Source organism: Capra hircus, chromosome 18 (genome assembly GCF_001704415.2).
Source record: "Capra hircus breed San Clemente chromosome 18, ASM170441v1, whole genome shotgun sequence".
Taxonomy (NCBI): domain Eukaryota; kingdom Metazoa; phylum Chordata; class Mammalia; order Artiodactyla; family Bovidae; genus Capra; species Capra hircus.
Window position 1 is genome coordinate 4,867,344 of NC_030825.1, and position 22,992 is coordinate 4,890,335.

The 22,992-nt window shown below is 38.1% G+C and overlaps 1 protein-coding gene across 2 annotated transcripts in view; it reads left to right on the top strand.

The window, feature by feature from the left end:
* Window positions 1–22,992, top strand: part of CNTNAP4 (contactin associated protein like 4) — a 281,129-nt gene that overhangs the window by 228,644 nt on the left and 29,493 nt on the right. For both annotated transcript variants that reach the window (XM_005691816.3, XM_018061737.1), the window contains 2 exons: window positions 11,953–12,123; window positions 13,144–13,362. In XM_005691816.3, coding sequence (XP_005691873.3) covers window positions 11,953–12,123; window positions 13,144–13,362 — 390 coding nt within the window. The remainder of the gene's footprint in view (window positions 1–11,952; window positions 12,124–13,143; window positions 13,363–22,992) is intronic.

Here is a 22,992-nt window from a genome sequence, read left to right on the forward strand (position 1 = left end):
TCGGAGACGACTGAGCGACTGAACTGAACTGATGGACACCTTATCTTTGACAAAGGAGGCAAGATTATACAATGGAGAAAAGACAATCTCTTTAAAAGTGGTCCTGGGAAAACTGGTCAAGCACTTGTAAAAGAATGAAACTAGAACACTTTTTAACACCATACACAAAAATAAACTTGAAATGGATTAAATATCTAAACATAAGCCAGACACTATAAAACTCCTAGAGGAGAACATAGTCAAAACACTCTCTGACATTAATCACAGCAGGATCCTCTATGACCCACCTCACAGAATATTGGAAATAAAAGGAAAAATAAACAAATGGGACATAATTAAACTTAAAAGCTTCTGCACAACAAAGGAAACTATAAGCAAGGTGAAAAGACAGCCTTCTCAATGGGAGAAAATAATAGCAAATCAAGCAACTGACAAAGAATTAATCTAAAAAATATACAAACAATCCTGCAGCTCAATTCCAGGAAAATAAACGACCAATCAAAAAATGGGCCAAAGAAATAAACAGACATTTCTCCAAAGAAGACATACAGATGTCTAACAAAACACATGAAAAGATGCTCAACATCACTCATTATCAAAGTGATCACTCATTATCAGAGCAAATCAAAACCACATGAGGTACCATTTCATGCCAGTCACAATGGCTGCTATCCAAAAGTCTACAAGCAATAAATGCTGGAGAGGGTGTGGAGAAAAGGGAACCCTCTTACACTGTTGGTGGGAATGCAAATTAGTACAACCACTATGGAGAACAGTGTGGAGATTCCTTAAAAAACTGGAAATAGAACTGCAATCAGTTCAGTTCAGTCGCTCAGTCATGTCCAACTCTTTGCGACCCCGTGAATCACAGCACGCCAGGCCTCCCTGTCCATCACCAACGTTCACCCAAACTCATGTGCATTGAGTCGGTGATGCCATCCAGCCATCTCATCCTCTGTTGTCCCCTTCTCCTCCTGCCCCCAATCCCTCCCAGCATCAGAGTCTTTTCCAATGAGTCAACTCTTCCCATGAGCTGGCCAAAGTATTGGAGTTTCAGCCTCAGCATGAGTCCTTCCAATGAATACCCAGGACTGCCATACGACCCAGGAATCCCACTGCTGGGCATACACACCTAGGAAACCAGAATTGAAAGAGACATGTACTCAAATGTTCATCTCAGCATTGTTTGTAATAGCCAGGATGTGGAAGCAACTTAGATGTCCATCAGCAGACGAATGGATAAGAAAGCTGTGGTACATATACACAATGGAGTATTACTCAGCCATTAGAAAGAATACGTTTGAATCAGTTCTAATGAGGTGGATGAGACTGGAGCCTATTTTACAGAGTAAAGTAAGCCAGAAAGAAAAACACCAATACAGTATACTAACACATATATATGGAATATAGAAAGATGGTAATGATAACCCTGTATGCGAGACAGCAAAAGAGACACAGATGTATAGAACAGTCTTTTGGACCCTGTGGGAGAGGGTGAGGGTGGGATGATTTTGGAGAATGGCATTGAAACATGTATATTATCATTTGTGAAATGAATTGCCAGTCCAGTTTTGATGCATGATGCAGGATGCTCAGGGCTGGTGCACTGGGATGACCCAGAGGGATGGAATGGGGAGGGAGATGGGAGAGGGGTTCAGGATGGGGAACACATGTACACCCATGGCAGATTAATGTCAATGTATGGCAAAACCAATACAATATTGTAAAGTAATTAGCCTCCAATTAAAATAAATAAATTTATATTAAAAATAAAAAATTAAAAAATTAAACCTAGAAGAAACAAAGATGTGGAGAAATTAGAAGATAAGATACTAGCAAGATGGGGTGGGAAGATCTCTCAAACAGAAGAGAGATCACCAGTCTGGCACCTTTTACTTGCATAAAAATAAATGTTGTTTTGTTTTTTTTTTTAAGGAAAAAATAAATAAATATTTGTTCTTCTTCAATCACAATAGAAATTTTAGTGTTGAATTCAAAGCATAGCTAGTATTTTTCTTTTAAGAATATCATAGTTTCTGTTTAGTTTTTGAAAATGGAACTGTTAACTGTTTTCACAATAAAGTTAACACTAATTGTTTAAAGAAAAAAAAAGAAGATACCTGCATGGACCTTCCCCTCCTTCTGCAGGTCCTTTAGCACAAAGACAATTCATCAGCCACTGATGGCATCTGCCATCATCATCTCTTCACTTGCCTTCTTTCCTTCATCTGTGAAACACCCGCAGTCCTTTCCCTGAAACCATTGACACCCTTTCTCCACGAAGCCTTCCACAGGTCTCTAGAGGACTTATTCCTACACTTTCAAAGAATGTTGAGTAAATTATGAAGATACACTTCTTGTCCTGGCTTTTAATTATTTCTGAGCCTCTCAAGAGCAGGTCCATTCCTCATTTATTATTGTATCTTGACACCTAGTGCATTACTTGTTACATGAAAGATAATCAATAAATAGCAGTTTATGAAGGAATAAGAATGATCCATCACATACAGCTCGAGAAACTTATAGCTTGTGAATTATTCATGAGAGACAGGAGTAAGTTTTTGATTGTATTTATTAAATGATATGCAAATATATTTTAATTAAAGGAGTTTTGATTACATTTTGAAAGACATTCTGATCTTAAAAAAATCACATACTACAAAGGACATCTAGTTCCATCTTGAGCCATTTGTGATTCATGTACATGGGCTTGAGACCGTGAAAGTGCTTTCAAATAAGCACATAATTTTACTTAATTATTTGATTTTCACACTTTTGATGGTATAGTGACTTTATAAAACTGAAACATGTCTACTTCTTGGAGAAAACATATTTGTAAATTATTTTGCTTTTTGTTTTCTGTTCTTTTGAAAAGATCTACAGTATAAACTACTCATTGACATTTAAGAAACTTCCCAAATGTGGGAGAACCAACATTCTTTCTAACACTTTTTAAAGGTTTCCATGTTTTAGAGACTGGGAATCTTGATAATTTTCAGGACTACAATAATCTCTTGTGACAAGTTTCTACACATACATACCTTTATTTGTTGTTTTACTTTTAAACATTAATGATAGTTGATATGAAGTAACTATAAAATCTTAAGATATACAGATATGTCAAAGAAAACACTATAGTAATCACCAAGAGTCACACAACTCAGAAATAGTGACTAATACGAGAGCATTATTCCAGACATTTCTAAATATCGCTAGTACAGGGTTTCCCAACCTTGGCACTCTTGCCATTGGGCTCAGTGATTGCTTGTGACGGTTAGGCGCTGTCCTGTCCTTTGTGGAACATTTAGCAGTATCCTTGGACCCTACCCACTAGATGCCAGAAACATCCTCCCCAGTTGTGACAACAAAGTAAGTCTCCAGAAAAAGCCAGATGTTTCCTGGGGTCTGGAATAGCCCCAGGTTAAGAGGCACTATTCTAGATAGAGTAATAGACAAAGAGACTCAGAAATAAATTTATTTATTAACTTTATGAACTGAAACTGACAGAGAAAGAAGAAACAAACTGAAGCCACAGGGATTGATTTATATTATTTATATACCTAATAAACATGTATTCAATGTGCTAACTTAAACTTTATAAAAGTTTTAAAGGTTGTAGAGTCACTAGATTCTCTACTAAAGTCTTTTTTATTCTAGAAAGCATTGATCTATTCTGAAAAATGTGAAAATTAGCATGCATCTGTCATCTCGTCTTCTTTTTCTCCCCCCACCTCCCAATTTTTGCTAGTTTTGCAATTATTTATATGGTTGTCTATTTTTTGAATACTAACCACTGGTCCTGTCATCAGAGGCCCTCTATTCATGAATGAATGTTTTTCTGTTTATTCTTGGATGAATTGCATTTTCAGGTAATGATATTTTCTCTTTTTTATCCTTTTTGAAAGACTCAAGCGTGTTGCATTTCCTGAGTTGGCACACACTTGAGAATATTGGTTGCCTCTGAACTCTAAACTGAAGTTGGCTGGTTTAATTTTATGCTGTTTGTTGGTAACAGCTTTATTGAGATACAGTCCATGTGCCCTGTAATTCACCTATTTGAAGTGTACAATCTAGTGGTGTTTCAGTATATTAAATGGAGTTGTGTAACCATCACCAGAAGTAATTTTAGAACATTTTCATACCCCATAAAGAAACTTGTACCTGTTAGCACACTTTCCATTTTCCCCAAACTCCCACCGCAGCCCTAGTCAACCATGCATCTACTCTTTATCTCCGCTGAATTACCGATTCTAGACATTTCATACAGGTGAAAACACAGAATGTGGGATCTTTGCGACTGGCTTCTTTCACCTAGCATCACATTGGCAAAGTTTATCCATACTGTTCGTTTGTTCGTTTGCTCAGTTGCTCAGTCGTGTCCGACTCTTTGCGACCCCATGAATCGCAGCATGCCAGGCCTCCTTGTCCATCACCAACTCCCGGAGTTCACTCAAACTCACGTTCCATCGAGTCCGTGATGCCATCCAGCCATCTCATCCTCTGTCATCCCCTTCTCCTCCTGCCCCCAATCCCTCCCAGCATCAGAGTCTTTTCCAATGAGTCAACTCTTCTCATGAGGTGGCCAAAGTCCTGGAGTTTCAGCTTTAGCATCATTCCTTCCAAAGAAATCCCAGGGCTGATCTCCTTCAGAATGGACTGGTTGGATCTCCTTGCAGTCCAAGGGACTCTCAAGAGTCTTCAACACCACAGTTCAAACGCATCAATTCTTCGGCACTCAGCCTTCTTCACAGTCCAACTCTCACATCCATACATGACCACTGGAAAAACCATAGCCTTGACAAGACAGACCTTAGTCGGCAAAGTAATGTCTCTGCTTTTGAATATGCTATCTAGGTTGGTCATAACTTTTCTTCCAAGGAGTAAGCGTCTTTTAATTTCATGGCTGCAATCACCATCTGCAGTGATTTTGGAGACCAGAAAAATAAAGTCTGACACTGTTTCCACTGTTTCCCCATCTATTTCCCATGAAGTGATGGGACTGGATGCCATGATCTTCATTTTCTGAATGTTGAGCTTTAAGCCAACTTTTTCACTCTCCTCTTTCACTTTCATCAAGAGGCTTTTGAGTTCCTCTTCACTTTCTGCCATAAGGGTGGTGTCATCTGCATATCTGAGGTTATTGATATTTCTCCTGGCAATCTTGATTCCAGCTTGTGTTTCTTCCAGTCCAGCATTTCTCATAATGTACTCTGCATATAAGTTAAATAAGCAGAGTGACAATATACAGCCTTGACATACTCCTTTTCCTATTTGGAACCAGTCTGTTGTTCCATGTCCAGTTCTAACTGTTGCTTCCTGACCCACATACAGATTTCTCAAGAGGCAGGTGAGGTGGTCTGGTATTCCCATCTCTTTCAGAATTCTCCACAGTTTATTGTGATCCACACAGTCAAAGGCTTTGGCATAGTCAATAAAGCAGAAATAGATGTTTTTCTGGAACTCTCTTGCTTTTTCCATGATCCAGCGGATGGTGGCAATTTGATCTCTGGTTCCTCTGCCTTTTCTAAAACCAGCTTGAACATCAGGGAGTTCACAGTTCACGTATTGCTGAAGCCTGGCTTGGAGAATTTTGAGCATGACTTTACTAGCGTGTGAGATGAGTGCAGTTGTGTTTGAGCATTCTTTGGCATTGTCTTTCTTTGAGATTGGAATGAAAACTGACCTTTTCCAGTCCTGTGACCACTGCTGAGTTTTCCAAATTTGCTGGCATATTGCGTGCAGCACTTTCACAGCATCATCTTTCAGGATTTGAAACAGCTCAACTGGAATTCCATGACCTTCACTAGCTTTGTTTGTAGTGATACTTTCTAAGGCCCACTTGACTTCACATTCCAGAATGTCTGGCTCTAGATGAGTGATCACACCATCGTGATTATCCGGGTCATGAAGATTTTTTTTGTACAGTTCTTCTGTGTATTCTTGCCACCTCTTCTTAATACTGTGGATTATATAAAATATTCTTTATTCTTTATTTTTTAAGGCCTAGTCATTCCTTTGTGTGGATCCACCGCATTTTGATCATCCACTAAGCAGTCGTTGGCCATTTGTGCTGGTTTTGCTTTTTGTCTATTATGAATAATGTTGCTGTGAACATCTGTGTCTAAGTGTGTTTTTTGGGACATGTGTATTTCCACTTCTTAGGCATATACATTTAGAAGTGGAACTTCTGGAGTATAAGGTAACCCTGTATTTAACCTTATAAGAAAGTAAGAAAGTGATGTAATGTTTTTGCATCACATTTTGCGACTCTTCAGTTTGTACATAATATCCTACTGGACTTGCAGTAAGAGATCCAGTCAGTCTTGTCTTTTCTAGCTTTTTAAGGTGTCTTTTGATGGATACCTTTTGATTCATATTTCATTATGAATTAATGTTCTATTTTTAATTTTCACCAAAAGATCTTATATGTGCTTTTCTCTCAGAATTCTTTCAAATTTGGTAAGACTTACCTGTTACCTTAATACTTAAAAAAAAATAGTTAGGTTTGCTATATTTTCTTTCAGAAATTTGTAGACAGTGCTCCTTTATCTTCTTATGTTTAATGTTGCTGTGGGAAATTCTGAGGCCTAATTGACTTTTCCAGCTTGAGACGATTTGCTTTTTCTGACTGAATTATTGAAGGAATAGTTATCCTTACAGGTCAGTAACTTAAAACTCAGTGCTGTGTGCTGCTGCTTTTTCCTAAAATAGGACATGATGTGGTAAAATGTATGCCTGCATTTTGTAGTCTGTTTCAAGAGTTGTAAGCGTGATCTAAATTTCTGTTCTCAGTAATTATGTGACAAGGTAGTATTTTTTTTTAAAGCTCTTTGACATTTGAATTTTTCTACTAATTTTATGAAATGTAGTTCTTCTCAGTTAATTCACTGTGTTGAAATTTCATGTCTAATCAAGACACCCTCAGAACTTACATGGTTTGAAAAGATTGTTCGAAGTTTCTTGTTCTAAGAAACCCTTGTCATTGAAATTAGTTTCTTCATTTTGCCTGCATCGACTTGTTCAGCTGTCTGAGAAATCACAGCTGCCCAGAATGCATTAAATAATCAAAGGTGCATGTAGGCAATAAATAACTTTGCAGAAGTTGTATTCTTAGACTCGAAAAAGATATTGACTAGTGATTTGGTTAATTTCTCTTCCGTTTGACAGAGTCCTGTTCCATTTGGCAGACTACCTATAAACCATTAAAAAGAAGGAGGATCAATTCCATTTTAACCGATAATCATATAGTATAATTTTGCAAGCTCCACTCTATCTGGTAACCCTTCACCATTAATAAATTCTTTTTACTTTTTAAGTCTTTAGTTTTATCATATTTTATTCCTTGAGCTTCCTTTATCTGATTTTCTTAAAGTTTCTCCACCTTGTTACCCACTCCTCTCTTCTTGCTTTTTCTCTTTCTTCTGTCTCTGTTCTGTCTCCCCTCTTTACCTTCCTCTATCTGCTTGTGCATCACACACCTTTCAGAATGGCTAAAATTTTTTAAAAAATGGTGACAACACCAAATTCTGGTCAGAATGTGGAGAAAATGATCACTCATACATGCTGCTGGGAATGTAAATTGATACGGCAACTTTGGACATATTTGGCAGTTTCAAAAAAAAAAAAAGCATGCAAGTCTCATTAGAATCACTGATTATACCCCTTGGCATTTATCCCAGAGAACTGAAGACTTATTGGTACAAAAACCTGCACAAGGATGCTCATAGCAGCTTGACTTGTAATAACTGAAAACTAGAGACAACCTACATGTCTTTCAGCAGGCACATAGTTAAATAAATTGTGGAGCATCCGTGCCATGCCACACTACTCAGCAATAAAAAGGAATGAAGTATGGACATACACAACAAGCTGGGTGAATCTTAAGAGATAATTATGAGTGAAAAAACGATCAGTCTCAAAAGACTGCATGCTGTACACCTTTATTTGTAGAGGGTTCCTCAAATGACGGTGGAAAACAGATGAGTGGTTGCCTGGGGTTAGAGAGGGGCTGAGAGCAGGATGGAAGAGGGTGTGCCTGTAAGAGTGAAGCATAGTGATGAAAATGTTCCGTGCCTTAAGTATATCCATGCCAATTCCCTGGTCGTGATATTGGACCACAGTCTTGCAAGATATTATCATTGGGGGAAATTAGGTACAGGGTACACAGAATCTTTATTATTTCCTACAACTCCATGGAAATCTATGGTTATCTCAAAATAAAAATTTTCATTAAAGAAACCCATATTTACAACTTTTAAAAACAATTTAAGTGTTCAGAAAGATTCCTTTGACTAGTAAATTATCCCTTGCCTTAGCATTTCTGTATTTTCATTTTAATTTATTCACTTTTAAGAAAGATAGTGCTACAAAACTCATCAAGTTGTATACACTAAATATGTATAGCTTTTTACACATCAGTCATACCTCGTATAAGTGGTTTTTGAAAAAAGAAGAGAGAAAGAAGTAAAGGAGGTGTTAGCAGGTCATGCAGTTTGATTTTAAAAGTAAAACATAGTGTCTTAAAAAACAACTGATTTGTCAAATATTGTCCTTTTTTAAAACATCTTTATTGACATGTAACTCATATACTGTGCAATTCACCATATCAGGTGAACTGTGCAGTGACAGTGTGTTCGCAGGATTATGTAACCTTTGCCACAGTGAATTTTAGAACATTTTCATTACCCTAGAAAGAACTATAGGCCTCTTAACCTCTGTCATCTTTCAGTTTTCCATCTTCCCAGCCAACTAATCTACTTTCTGTCTCTATAAATATATTTGCTTCTTCAAAGAGAATCAGTATCATTAATGAATGATATAAGTAAAAGTTTAGTGAAACAGATGTTTAAAAAATTAATTGTCATCTTAATATTCTACTAAGTTAATTTTCCCCCATGGGCTCTCTTTACCTTGTGTATAGAATTAAATACTGGGTGCATCTTTCTTTTCTATGTAAAAAAAATATGAATCTTATTATTCATACAATTTTTTTGAATTCTAGAAAGTTAATAAGTGGTTTACCTGAAGGAATCTTTCTATATCTCTAGTACTCTATAGTGAATATAACTGAGACTATAGTAATTATTATTTACTTAGAATAATGCAGTTTTACATATACTTATATCTGTTTTTTTTTTCAGATTCCTTTCCCATATAGTTGATTACAGAATTCTGCGTAGAGGTCCCTGTGCTATATAGCAGGTCTCTTTGTTGATTATCTGTTTTATGTATAGTAATATGCATATGTCAGTTCTTCCCTAGTAGCTCAGGTGGTAAAGAATCCACCTGCAATGCAGGAAACCCGGCTTTGATCCCTGGGTCAGGAAGATCCCCTGAAGAAGGGAATGGCAACCCACTTCAGTACTCTTGCCTAGAGAATTCCATGGACAGTGGAGCCTGGCAGGCTACAGTCCATGGGGTCACAAAGAGTTGGCCATGACTGAGTGGCTAACACAGACACATGTCAATCCCAAACTCCTAATTTATCCTCCCTGCCCTCCACTTTTCCCCTTTGGTAACCATAAGTTTGTATTCTGTGTCTGTGAGTCCAATTATGTTTTGCAAATAAATTCATTTGTATCATATTTTCATCTTCCGCATGTAAGTATCATAGATAATTGTCTTTGTCTGAATTAATTCACTTGGTATGACAATCTCTAGGTCCATCTGTGTTGCTGCAAGTGATGTTTTGCTTGGATGACAAAGAGCATCCACATAGTAGGCGTTTGTATTCAGGTCTGCTGCAGGCATAGCTTAGGGATTTTTAAACCACCCCAGCCATGAAATCCTCTCTTGGAAAGACCTGCTGCTTCTGCTGCGGTGTGCCTGCTGGGCTCTGCTCCGCCTCCTCTTTCCTGCCCCTTCTTTCTCCAAGGCAACCCACATCCTCCCGGGTGCTTCTTGGCACAGCCTGTAAAGATCTGAGCTATCAAATGCCAATAACATTATTTGATCACAGAAATATTGGTCTTGGCTTTCTTTATAATTGTTGTGGATTAGGAGCAATTTCTTAATTCAGTTAAATGTTCTTCGGTTTTTACCTACGTGTGTCTGTAAAATAAGGTTTGGTAACTAGACAAGCGAGGTGTGTGAGAGTGCTTAAACTACCTAAGATAATAAATTGTTTTCCCTACTATAGAAGCATTCATTGTAAAGATAGCAGCAATTCAAAGAATTTGTTCCTCTGTTTGAACCAGTTCCCTGAAGCCCTCTATATGATGTTCTATTGGGTTAGTTGTGATTTAAAAATGAAGCCAACGGAATATTCTGTTCTCATAGTAATATTATCTAATTTAGACCTTCAAGTAATTCTGAGTGTTCCTCTTAGTAATCAGTCCAAATGAGCAAGATTTAATAATATTCCATAATTTAAAGTTACAGCTTTATTTTAATGTTTATACATCTCAGCAGACAGGCATTTAATTCCTTCTAAAAATAGATGAGGTAAGAACTGTTAAGAACACCAGTGTGTTATTACCCCTGGCTTCGTATTTTGCATTTTCTTGCTTTCTTTTCTAGAAAGCAAAATGTGTAGGCATATAAATAGCTGTAAAGTGGAAATAAGGGCAAAGTTTGACATACTCAGAAAATATACAGTTTCCTTGGCTGTAGGGAGGAAAAAGTCCCTTCGAGTGTATTTTCAACTGAATAAACTCAGCTCTAAAATTGTCCACATATGAGCTGGGGATTGACTTTTGAATCAGGTCCATAGGAAATATGGAAAAAATACAATAAAAGTAAGCACCGTTTGTCTGGATCCAGAATTTTTAGAGAAGAAATGACAGTCTTAAGGAATAAATAGAAGCCACGTCAAGTTTGTGACTTGTAACTCTAACTCCGTGTCTGTTCTCTGCTAGCATAATGAATCGTTGTTTTGAAATTCCTCTGTTTTAACTTCAGAGGATCAATAAGTCTTTCTTCCAGGACGGTGATTTAGTCGAATTTTATTCAGTGTTGTGAGTATATATGAAGGCAGTTGCTTAAAACTCAAGATGTAGATCTCTTTTTGATGTGTCGACAGCTTGCATAGTTCATTGCTCCAGTAATGCTTCTCATCAACCACGTGTATCCAGCTGGATTTCACGCCTGTCACTTCATGCCACTGCATGTGTATTTTTTTCCCCATATTTTCTGCTATGTAAGGCCCAGAATATTTTTTTTCAAAAGAAAATTTGTAGATAACCAGAAAAAAAGTGGGAAAGTGAAGAAGTTGTATTTCTGTATGACAGAAATTTTAGTTAACTATATAGTCCACATAATTGTTTGCAAATGTCTTAATATACTTCAGTTTTGAAACACTTTCACCTTCTTGTTTTGAGCATTTAAAAATTTTTGAGAGCCTTTTTCCTCACTCTAACAAGCAGAGTAAAAGATAATTTAGGATGAAAAGAACATTTTCTCTGTGAGACTATCAGCATAGCACAGAGTAAGTACTGTCTTGATCTATCATTAGGTGAGAATATTTTTGCTGCCAATCACAATCACAAAGTCCATTAATGAAAACAGTTTGTTGAGGGTGTAGTTCTGTAAAACATGAATTAGAAGTGTTAGAACGAAAAACATTTTGAGCTTCTGAAGAGTTTTGTTATTTAAAGTAATGTAGGTGTTTCAACTTTCAAATTATAAAAAAAACTTGTCTATTAATGCTTGGCAGATCTTACCATAACCATTTGGCATTTAGGCTGTGGGTTTTTTTTCTTCATATGAAATATAACTTTCAGACCTTTAGTGTAGTTATCATTCCTGTCCTGTGTTGGAAGGAACCCAGAATTCCAATCCTTGTAAAATCTCTCATCATGTTTTCATGTTTTGCATACTGTATAATTAACAGACCAAAAAAAGCAACTTTGTATAAATGAGCAATAGTAAAACTGCAAAAAATAGAAAATGTAGTTATGTCATTTATTTTATGAATTTGTTTCCTTTTTTATTTTTTCGTTAAAAATAAAACAGAGTTATTTTGGAATTCAGCTTCCTTCAATACTGAGGCATCCTACCTCCATTTTCCTACTTTTCATGGAGAGCTGAGTGCGGATGTGTCTTTCTTCTTCAAGACAACAGCTTCATCTGGGGTGTTTTTAGAGAACCTGGGGATTACCGATTTCATACGGATAGAGCTACGCTGTAAGTCCTCTTTTCCTTAGACGTCTGTGGAATTCTGTTTGGGAGTAATGAGTGTGTACAGTCATGTCCAACTCTTTGTTACCTCGTGGACTGTAGCCCCCCAGGCTCCTCTGTCCATGGGATTTTCCAGGCAAGAGTACTGGAGTGGGTAGCCATTTCCTATTATAGGGGTTTATGAGTAAATTCTGTAACTAATTTTTAAAGTACTGTGTTTCTGCATTATCAACCAAATCTTTTCATTGTGTCCTTTGGGAAGAAAAATATGATATTAAGATAGCATTTTTTGCAAGAAAATTATTTAATAATGTGATAATTTGGGGAAATTATAGTATTCTCTAGAACCAACTTAAAATGTCTTTTAAATTCAGAAAAATTAAACATTTTAAAAAATCCAAATACTCAGTTTAAAAATTAATTAAATTAACCAGCCATATTGTTTTGCTATCCTCTTAGACTGCTAATATTTTGATATCAAATGTATATTGCATGCTTTTGAAATTAAATAAACCCTGAATCACTGTCAAAATTATTTTTACATAAAATTTCAGATGCTATTTAATTCTCTTCCCCTGGCTAAATAGCTTTGATGCAGAGACATGGGTTCAATCCCAAGGTTGGAAAGATCCCCTAAAGGAGTAAATGGCAAATCACTCTAGTATTCTTGCCTGGAAAATGCCATGGACTGAGAAACCAGGTGGGCTATAATCCATGGCATCACAAAAGAGTCAGAAATGACTGAGAGACTAAACAAACAAATAGCTTTAGTTTTTGTCAATATGAACAATTAACTCCAGTGATTAATTTCTTAGAATCCATTTTCCCCCCAAAATACAAACGTATTTTACTGTCTCATTCCATGTTCATTCTATACCGCCATCCCTGGTTTCCTCCATAGAATGCGAACCATTATCTTCATGTTTAGTGACTGTTGATGCAATGGGGCTCTTCCCAAGGGTATTGAAGACTGAGACCCCCACCACGGGGACTAACATGAATAATCTTCGTGTCTGATGCTTCCAGCTCCTGCAGTTGTGACATTTTCATTTGATGTGGGAAATGGGCCTTTTGAAATCTCGGTGCAGTCACCCACTCACTTCAACGACAACCAGTGGCACCATGTTAGGGTTGAGAGGAACATAAAAGAGGCCTCAGTTCGAGTGGATCAGCTCTCACCAAGGACACAGCCGGCCCCAGCAGACGGGCATGTCCTCCTGCAGCTCAACAGTCAGCTCTTCGTGGGTAAGCCCTGCTTTGGACAGTTTGTCTTTAATTGCATGATGTAAGTGCAGAGATGGGCCGAAAGAAAATAATGCCAACTGTAGATAACAATGCGGTCCATGGGGTTGCAAGGAGTCGGACACGACATAGGGACTGAACTGAACTGATAAGATAATGATAACACCACCCCCAAAACACCATTTATTGAGAACCTGTGTTCCAGGCTGCACTGGGTGTTTTTACTACTCCCTCATAACCAACCTGTGCAATGGATATTATCCCAGTTTTACCGACAAGGTAACTGAGGTGCAGGAGGCTGAAATCTCTTGCCTTCAGAAACCCACCTAGTAATGAAATTCACATTTGTGTTTGACTAATTCCTAAACCCACATTCTTTTCATTTCCAGTTTTGTTGAGATGTAATTAACATAGGGTGCCATATACATTTAACGTAAATATTCTTAATTTTCCAGATTATGTGGCTTGTTTCAATTTTTTTTTAAATGTTGGTGTCTTTAGTATGATATTGGACTTGTTTACCTTTGTTCCCCAGGAAGTCAAAGAACCCTCCTTGTAAATCCAGCTGATGCCAACCAGTGATCCCTGCCAAAAACAAGACAATGGCAGGGGAAAAAAAAAAAAACTAGCATGAGCGAACTGTTGTAGCATCCATGGTTTGACGAGTTATACCAGTTCTCCTGGTGTCCGTTATTTTCCGAATTTTTCTGATGCCTTCTGATCGCCTACTTTACATTTATATCCAAATGTTGTTCCTTTATTTTCAAATTACATTCACTTGGTATTTATAGACTTGATAGGAGAATCCTTCTGGGTGTGTTTGTTTTACATCTTTGGTAGTTACAGGACTTATTGACCATGAAGTTCAAGGAATTATCTCTTACTTGATCACTTTTCACATATTTTAGTGTAAATGAGGACACAGCAACACTGTCACTCAGGATAAATTGTAAATTATGAGAAACTGTTTCAAGCCTTTGTAAGAGTTATGTTTTAGAGCAAAATTCTCATCAGATCCCCATTACATCTTCTCTTGTTTAATGGCCTTGTTTTAAGCTCTGTCACTGGGAAGGATGAAGCTGATTTCTATGCATGTAAGAATTAAAGATTTTAAAATTAAAAAAAAAAAGGGTATGGAAATAATAAAACATGAGAGGAAATACATAACTTTTCTTTTAATAACATGCTAGGAGCTCAGTCAGGAAATTGACACAGATATTTCTTGAGTTACAAACAATAAGAGATGGTCACAGCAAAAGGTATGGCAATTTAAAATGTCAGGATCTAGCAAATAGCCTTCCTGTTCTTAGAAATTGAGAAAGCTGAAACAGTCCTCGAATTTTTCAGTGAAGTCTGCTGTGGTTTGCCTGGGCATGACCTTTCATTCTTGGTATGAATTTTAACTTCCTAGAAATGGAGTCACTGTGTATTGTGTCTGATAGGAACCCTGGCCTTAATTTGTTTTCAGGTAGTTGTAATGGATAGAAATACTCTTATGATATAGAATGATATATTAGGGCAGACTTGAATCTTTTGCCATCAGTCATGTGTTATAATTTTAATAAGGATCTAAGAGATTTTATCTTTATGGGGAATATTGGTTAGGATTTTTACATTCCCATATGTTAAATTCAAGCATGATTGTGTTATTAGAAAGTTTTAGAAATTGAAATCTTTAATGTATTTTCAAAATCATTGAAAATTAAAAGGAAAAGCAGAAAGAAAGATCTTTGGAAAAAGTTACGTCTATTGAGAAAAATCTCTTTATATAGTCTCCTCTTTCCTACTCATAGATAACTGAGTAAATAGAAGTGGTTAATGTGAGTATATTAAAAAATGGACTCATGTTGAAAGAAAGTCTTGCAGCCTTAGGTAGAGATGCATCATTGATTGTCATGAGGCCATAGAAGTGTCTATTTTTATCTTCACCTCTACTATAAGACTGAACAACTCTTAGGAAAGGACCCCAACCAAGTTAATAGAATAATACATACAAGGTAACGTCAGAATTTGTCAATTTACAACATTACTGTTAAATCAGCATGTTTTTTATTTCTAGATGAAAATACCTTTCTCCTTTGGGAAGATTCAGTGGAATTTAAATTATAATTAAACAGTTATACTGAATTAGCATAAAATGGGTGAAAACTAGTACCAAAAAAGCTAGTAATAATCACAGCTATTTTGATGTAGCACTCATTAAGACAAAAGGTATTTCTCTGCCTTCCTGAGAGTATATTTCAGGGGAAAAGGCAAGAGGCAGCCAAAAAAGAATAAAAAACAAAATAAAGACAAATAAGACAAAACAAAAAAACACATGTATAAATATCAGTTCAGTTTAGTTGCTCAGTCATGTCTGACTCTTTGTGACTCCATGGACTGCAGCACACCAGGTCTCCCTGTCCATCACCAACTCCTGGAGCTTACTCAAACTCATGTCCATTGAGTTGGTGAGGCCCTCCAACCATCTCATCCTCTGTCGTCCCTTTCTCTGCCCGCCTTCAATCTTTTCCAGCATCAGGGTTTTTCCAGAGTCAGTGCTTCCTATCAGGTGGCCAAAATATTGGAGTTTCAGCTTCAACATCAGTCCTTCCAATGAATATTCAGGATTGATTTCCTTTAGGATGGACTGGTTGGATCTCCTTACAGTCCAAGGGACTCTTAAGAATCTTCTTCAACACTACAGTTCAAAAGCATCAATTCTTCAGAGCTCAGCTTTCTTTATAGTCCAAATCTCACATCCTTACATGACTACTGGAAAAACCATTGCTTTGACTAGACGGACCTTTGTTGGCAAAGTAATGTCTCTGCTTTTTAGTATGTTGTCTAAGTTGGTCATAGCTTTCCCTCCAAGGAGCAAGCATCTTTTCATTTCATGACTGCAATCACCATCTGCAGTGATTTTGGAGCCCCAAATGATAAAGTCTGTCACAGTTTCCATTGTTTCCCCATCTGTTTGCCATGAAGTGATGGGACCAGATGCCATGACCTTAACTTTCTGAATGTTGAGCTTTAAGCCAACTTTTTCACTTTCCTCTTTTATTTTGATCTAGGGCCTCTTTAGTTCTTCTTCACTTTCTGCCATAAGTGTGGTGTCATCTGCGTATCTGAGGTTATTGATATTTCTCCTGCCAATCTTGATTCCAGCCTGTGCTTCATCCAGTCCAACATTTCTCATGTACTCTCCTTATAAGTTAAATAAGCAGGGTGACAATATACAGCCTTGATGTACTCCTTTCCCGATTTGGAACCAGTCTGTCGTTCCATGTCCAGTTCTCACTGTTGCTTCCTGACTTGCATATAGATTTCTCAAGAAGCAGTTGAGATGGTCTGGTACTCCACTGTCTTTCAGAATTTTCCACAGTTTGTGATCCACGCAATCAAAGGCTTTGGCATAGTCAACAAAGCAGAAGGAGATGTTTTTCTGGAACTCTTTTGATGATCCAGCGGATGTTGGCAATTTAATCTCTGGTTCCTCTGCCTTTTTTTTTATCCAGCTTGAACATCTGAAAGTTCACAGTTCACATACTGTGGAAGTCTGTCTTGGAGAATTCTGAATTCTCCAAGTAACTAGAATGACTTTGCTAGTGTTTGAGATGAGTGCAATTGAGTGGTAGTTTGAGCATTCTTTGGCATTGTCTTTCTTTGGGATTGGAATGAAAACTGACCTTTTCCAGTCCTGTGGCCACTGCTGAGTTTTCCAACTTTGCTGGCATATTGAGTGCAGCACTTTCACAGCATCATCTTTTAAGATTTGAAATAGCTCAACTGGAATTACATCACCTCCACTAGATTTGTTCGTAGTGATGCTTCCTAAGACCCACTTGACCTTGCATTCCATATATATATATGTATGTATATAAAACAATGTATATATACACACACAAGCTTGCATACACACATATATGTAAAATTTCAGATAACGATAAATACAGAAAGTAAAAGTAGAATAAGACATCAGGCAGTTTTGTTTGTAGACTTCTATTTCAAGTGGGGTATTCATGGAAGCCCTCTCTGAGGACCTTACATTGGAACAGAGGCCAGCAGAAGTAAGAACGGGATCCCTGTGAACATCCAAAGGAAGAGAATTCCAGGCAGTGGGGATGAACTTAGGGAATTAAAGAGTAAGTCATTGTGTCTGAGGACGGAATTTGTGTGGGAGGAGAGGATGGTGCAAAGCGAGGTCGAGTTATATATTGTAAGGCCATGGTCTGGACTTTGGATTTTATTCTAAAGGCTCAGATGAGTAGAATGGTCTAATTTCTGTTTTCTACCTTCTCTCTTACTAGGAAAAAGGTAGAAGCAGGCCATGGCTTTAGTCTCCAAGAGAGATCATGGCAACATGGGCCATAGGGGAGATGGCAGTAAAGAGAGTTGGGATATGTCTTAAATGGAGGTGTATACCACTTACTAACGAGTTCCTTATTGCTGCTAGTGTTTTCCATTTACTCCTGCTAATATCCTTTGGCAAGTTCTCTGCATTACTCACATCATTTCTCAGTCTTTAATTTCACCTGAAGTTAGCTTATCTTGTCTTCTTCCTTTATCCTAACTTGCACCAGGATTAAAGCTGTTCCCTGGCCCCACATATGCAGTCCAAACCACAGTCTTGCCGGCCTGGAAAAGACCCCTGGGTATTCTTCATAGTCCAGAGAAAATAGCCCGCCTCCCCAGTGAGGTTCCACCCACCCACCATCACTGTCACCGGGAAGTCGGACTGCTTTGTTCACGTGCTCTTTGCCAGCACATGACGGATGCAGAGGGATCTTCTCTTAGAAACTGCTTCCCCACATATTAATGCCTTCACATTGTTGGAGTTAAGTCAACTCTCAGAGCCTTGACTCCTTGGGTGACTGGGAATCTCTGCTTTAATCCAATATAATTGATTTTCTGGCTAAAATCTTAAAGGGCAATTTCATTTCCCTTACTTACAGGTTCAAGAGTTTAATTTGTAGTTCACCCATCCATATTAAAAATAATTATGACAAATCAGTATTTTCAAGGGTGTATAACGACTATCATTTGTATTTGGGGATCAGGACAAATAAATGAGATAAGTGTAATCGAAAAGAGTAAGCCTATAGTTTCCAGCATCACTTTTTCTCCTAATAAAAATGTTTAAATTGAGACACTGATGATGGTGATGATGATGATATTTTAAATTATGTGGAGGCACAGTTTTTATAAATATGGCAAAGCTGAAAGGCCAAGGTTAGTATATCAGTTGGTCGAAGTTAGATTATGTTATTACCACAGCATTCAGTAGTTTTTATAAAAAAAAATTCACCTTCTTGTTTATGACCAAATAGAGCACAAAACCAGAGAAGGCAATGGCAACCCACTCCAGTACCCTTGCCTGGAAAATCCCATGGACGGAGAAGTCTGGTGGGCTGCAGTCCATGGGGTTGCTAAGAGTCAGACACAATTGAGCGACTTTGCTTTCACTTTTTATTTTCATGCATTGGAGAAGGAAATGGCAACCCACTCCAGTGTTCTTGCCTGGAGAATGCCAGGGATGAAGAAGGCTGGTGAGCTGCCATCTATGGGGTCGCACGGAGTCGGACACGACTGAAGCGACTTAGCAGCAGCGGCACCAGAGCACAAAACAGTAAACCCCTTGTGGAATATTTCAAATACCAAGTCAAGTTATTTTGCAGGACTACAAATGCGAAACAGTAGAACTTTCAACAGTGTAGAAATGTGCTTGTTTGAGATACTCTCTTCAACACTTTTCCCTACAAGTAAAACATCGCAGATATTTGAATATATGTTAATCTTGATTTAAATTATCTTCTCCGGCTGCCTGTGCTACCATAGCCAGGTCTATGTTGATTTATGTTACCTTTTTTTGAGATGAGAGGTTTTGGCAGCCTCTCAGAAGTGAGCACTGCAATAGGATAACATGAAGGAAACCGGTGTATTTTCTCCATCGCTTGCTTCACTCTGTCCTCTAAGGACCAATAATAAAGTGTGTTCACATCTCATAGTGAGACTCTGAGGCAAGAGTAATGCTTCTGAGCAAAATCTTTTTATTTCTGAGCAAAATCAGTAAAACTAAATAGAAAGCATGACTGAAAATGTGATTCAGCTGAGCAACAATTATACATGGCAGTTGAAATAGGCATAAGGAAGTGGTATATAGTTTCAGAGATTGAACTATACCACAGAATTATAAAAAACAAGAACTTGAACAATCGGTGTAGCTCCTGATATTAGCATAACTATCTTCAACTAATCTAAACTGTAGGATGGCATGCAGTTTAGATTAGTGAAGGAGTAATGAAATCATGAATGGAAATCTTTGTATGAAAAAGTTAACATTGATGTGATGGTCAGATGAGAAGCACTAGAACATCTTCCCTCCCCCCAGAAAATCTCAGCCATCACATTGCTTTTTAGTGTAAAAATGACGATTCCCCTTCTATCTGTAGCCCATCTTTCTCCAATCTTGTTCTAAATTATGGCGCTAGGTCTTTACCAACCTTTTCACGTTCTTTCCCTCTGTCCTTTTTTGTTTGTGTGTGATTCATGACATGTCTTAGTTAAATAGTCCTATTCAGAGATGCTATTCGCTATCTTAAAGTATAAGTTTAGCAACTCAATGCTGATTGGTGGATTAAACATATGCCCTTGACCTTGTAGACATGGGAGACTCAATGTTGAGAGTCGCTGCTGTGATTACACACCCACAGCCATTCTCTAGCCACGGAAATGATGCAGAGAAAAGAATCAATCATTTTTTTTAAGCTGAAATGTGACAGTGGTCATTTTCTATTTTGGTTTGTAAACTCAGCATTTTTCTTAGAAGCGTCTTAAATTAGCCTTGAATTGATTTTCATTCAACCAGCTCTGCAATTTTTGTTTGCAGCCTGAATTCTTTCACTGGAAGGTTTCTAAATGGGGCAAACTTCATTTCAATACTTTGGGACTAGGACCCGAAGGAGAAGTAAGGACTCCTGACATAGACTCAGAAATCATTTGCATTGCATTTGAATTGCAGCAAATCTACAAATATTTATTATCTTGAGCAAACAGTTTCTAAATACCATACACAAAGGTTAATGCTGAACTCTAACATCTTGAAGCTCTGAAGGCTGGTTTTCAACCTAGTCACACATTCATATTGCCTGGGGAGCTTTGGGGACACTCACAGTACCAGAAAAGTGAAAGTGAAAGTCCTGTCTGACTGTTTGCAACCCCATGGACTTTACAATCCATGGAACTCTCCAGGCCAGAATACTGGAGGGGGTAGCCTTTCCCTTCCCCAGGGGATCTTCCCAACCCAGGGATTGAACCCAGGCCTCCTGCATTGCAGGTGGATTCTTTATCAGCTGAGCCACAAGGGAAGCCCAAGAATACTGGAGTGGGTAGCCGGTCCCTTCTCCAGGGGATCTTCCCAACCCAGGGATCGAACCCAGGTCTCTCGCATTGCAGGCAGAGTCTTTACCAGCTGAGCCACAGGGAAGTACCAGGACAGTACCAGAACAAAGATATATTTATTTACTGCGGATGGATGTTTGCATACTTTTAAAGTTGCATATTACAAATACAAAGCCCTGTGCTGGTCTTTTGGTGAACATATGCTTGTATACCTGTTGGTTGTGTACCTAGGGTGGAATTACTGGGCCATTGCCTTCTACGTACTGGGTCATAGGAATAAGCATATGTCAAGCATTAGGAGACACTGCCAAATCTCTGTTGGCCATTTGGATATCATCCTTTTTGAAGTGGCTGTTCAGATCTGTTGCCCATTTTATACAGGGTTGTCTTCTTTTTAAAAAAAATTTAGAAGTTCTTTGTATATATAGTGGATGAGTCCTTTACAGATTCATTTATTATAGATATTTTCCTTTATGGTTTGCATTTTCACATTGCTGATGTCTTTTGATGAGCAGAAGTTCTTAATTATAATACATTCTAGATTTCTTTGCTTTCTGTTTGTTTTTGATAGGCTAAAATATAGCTACAGGAAGAGAATGCCAAACAACTTGATGTTTGAATTTTTATTACAGGCTAATTTTCCTTTGTAGTCATAAATACATTCCCTCATTACCAAAGTTCAGTGCAATAAAAGTTGTGTTGCTCTGTAATATAATCATATCATTTCAAATATTTTCTTCTCTCTTTGAGATGTCATTTTCATGATTAGCCAGAGAAGCTCCCAGTGGACTTTTCCTTGTCCAGTGACAAATCTTGAGTGACTGTTGACTAAAATCAGAATTCAAATGGGATCTCTTGAGATCAGAGAATATGATGAACAGCACCAAGTTTCATTTCTTTGAAAAACAGGCCTTAGGATGGTCAAGCTATTCAGCACTGTGGCCTTAACTCTGAGTAGACCCATTTTTCCCTGTTGCTGCTGCCACCAGGACCCGTGCTCATCACTGGCTCTGGTTCAGGGAAAAGTGACTGACTTTTCTGCCTTTGGCATGCTTTCTTACACCACCCACCTCTTTCAGCCGTCACAGCTCTTTGAACTTGAGGGAGGACAGTCCTGCTCTTCCCAGCCTTGCAGGGCTTTGTTCAGTAAGGAATGTTCCACGGCAAAACTATAGCTGTGCGTCCAGCCTCAGCACTAACACGAACTGATGCTGTTGTTGCTGCAAGGCTGCGTCTTCCCCTGGACCTCGGGGATGGCTGGGAAGATCTACTGCGTGGTGTACAGAGCACAGTCCCCTGACCTGGTCCCGGCCCCGCCCACATGCCCAGTCACTTCCCTGCCCCCGTTGAAGGCCCGTGCCCAGGACCTCCCTGCCATTCTCTGCAGAGTGCCCTGCTCAGAGAGAGCCCCTGTCCTCTGCCTGACAAGCCTCTGCAACTTTGGATTTTGAGGGATCTTGTTTTCTTTGTTTTTCTAAGGCCCCTGGATGGATTGCACAGTTCCCAGTTAATCCTCAGGTATATTAGAGCACAGCACATAAATAATTTGCCATTAAAAAATTAAAGGTCTTCCTGCCACAGAAGTAGTGGGAAATTGGCATAGGAAAGAGCCAGCTTGGACTCTGTGACAATAGCATCTGTCACTTAGTCTAACTTCCTGAGAGCATGGAACGTGATAAAAGGATTGGGCTCAGTCTCCACTCAGCACCTAGCACACTTGTTTAGGTGCAATATCCCAATACTGTGTGTAAGTGAACAGATTCGGTTGTATTCATCCACATAGGAAGGTTGGGTGTTTGTTTCACAAAATACCCTGTGTATGTGAAGTTCCAGAATCCATTATATCTGATACAGTATGGCAGGTAAATTGATGGAAAATTAATTGGAAGAAGGTTCCAAACATAATAACTCAGCAGAAACATCCAGAATCAATTAATCAAACTGCAACTCATTTTAATTGGACATCCTCTAACCTGGAGAAGTCTTTGGAATGTCTAATTAAGCTTTCAAGCCCAACCCTATTTACATGAACCATGTTTTCCTAAACAGCTACATCTTACAATGAAAGGTTAGTAACTTGAAGCCTAATGGTAGAGTAAAAATCTTTAATACCCATGTGCTGCAAATGTTTATTTAATTGGACACCACATTTTCTTGGTAATTTTAAAATGTAGTTTAAAGCCATTTAATTAGGCAAACATTAGCTCTTTAAAAGAGCTTCCCAGGTGGCTTAGTGGTAAAGAATTGCCTGCC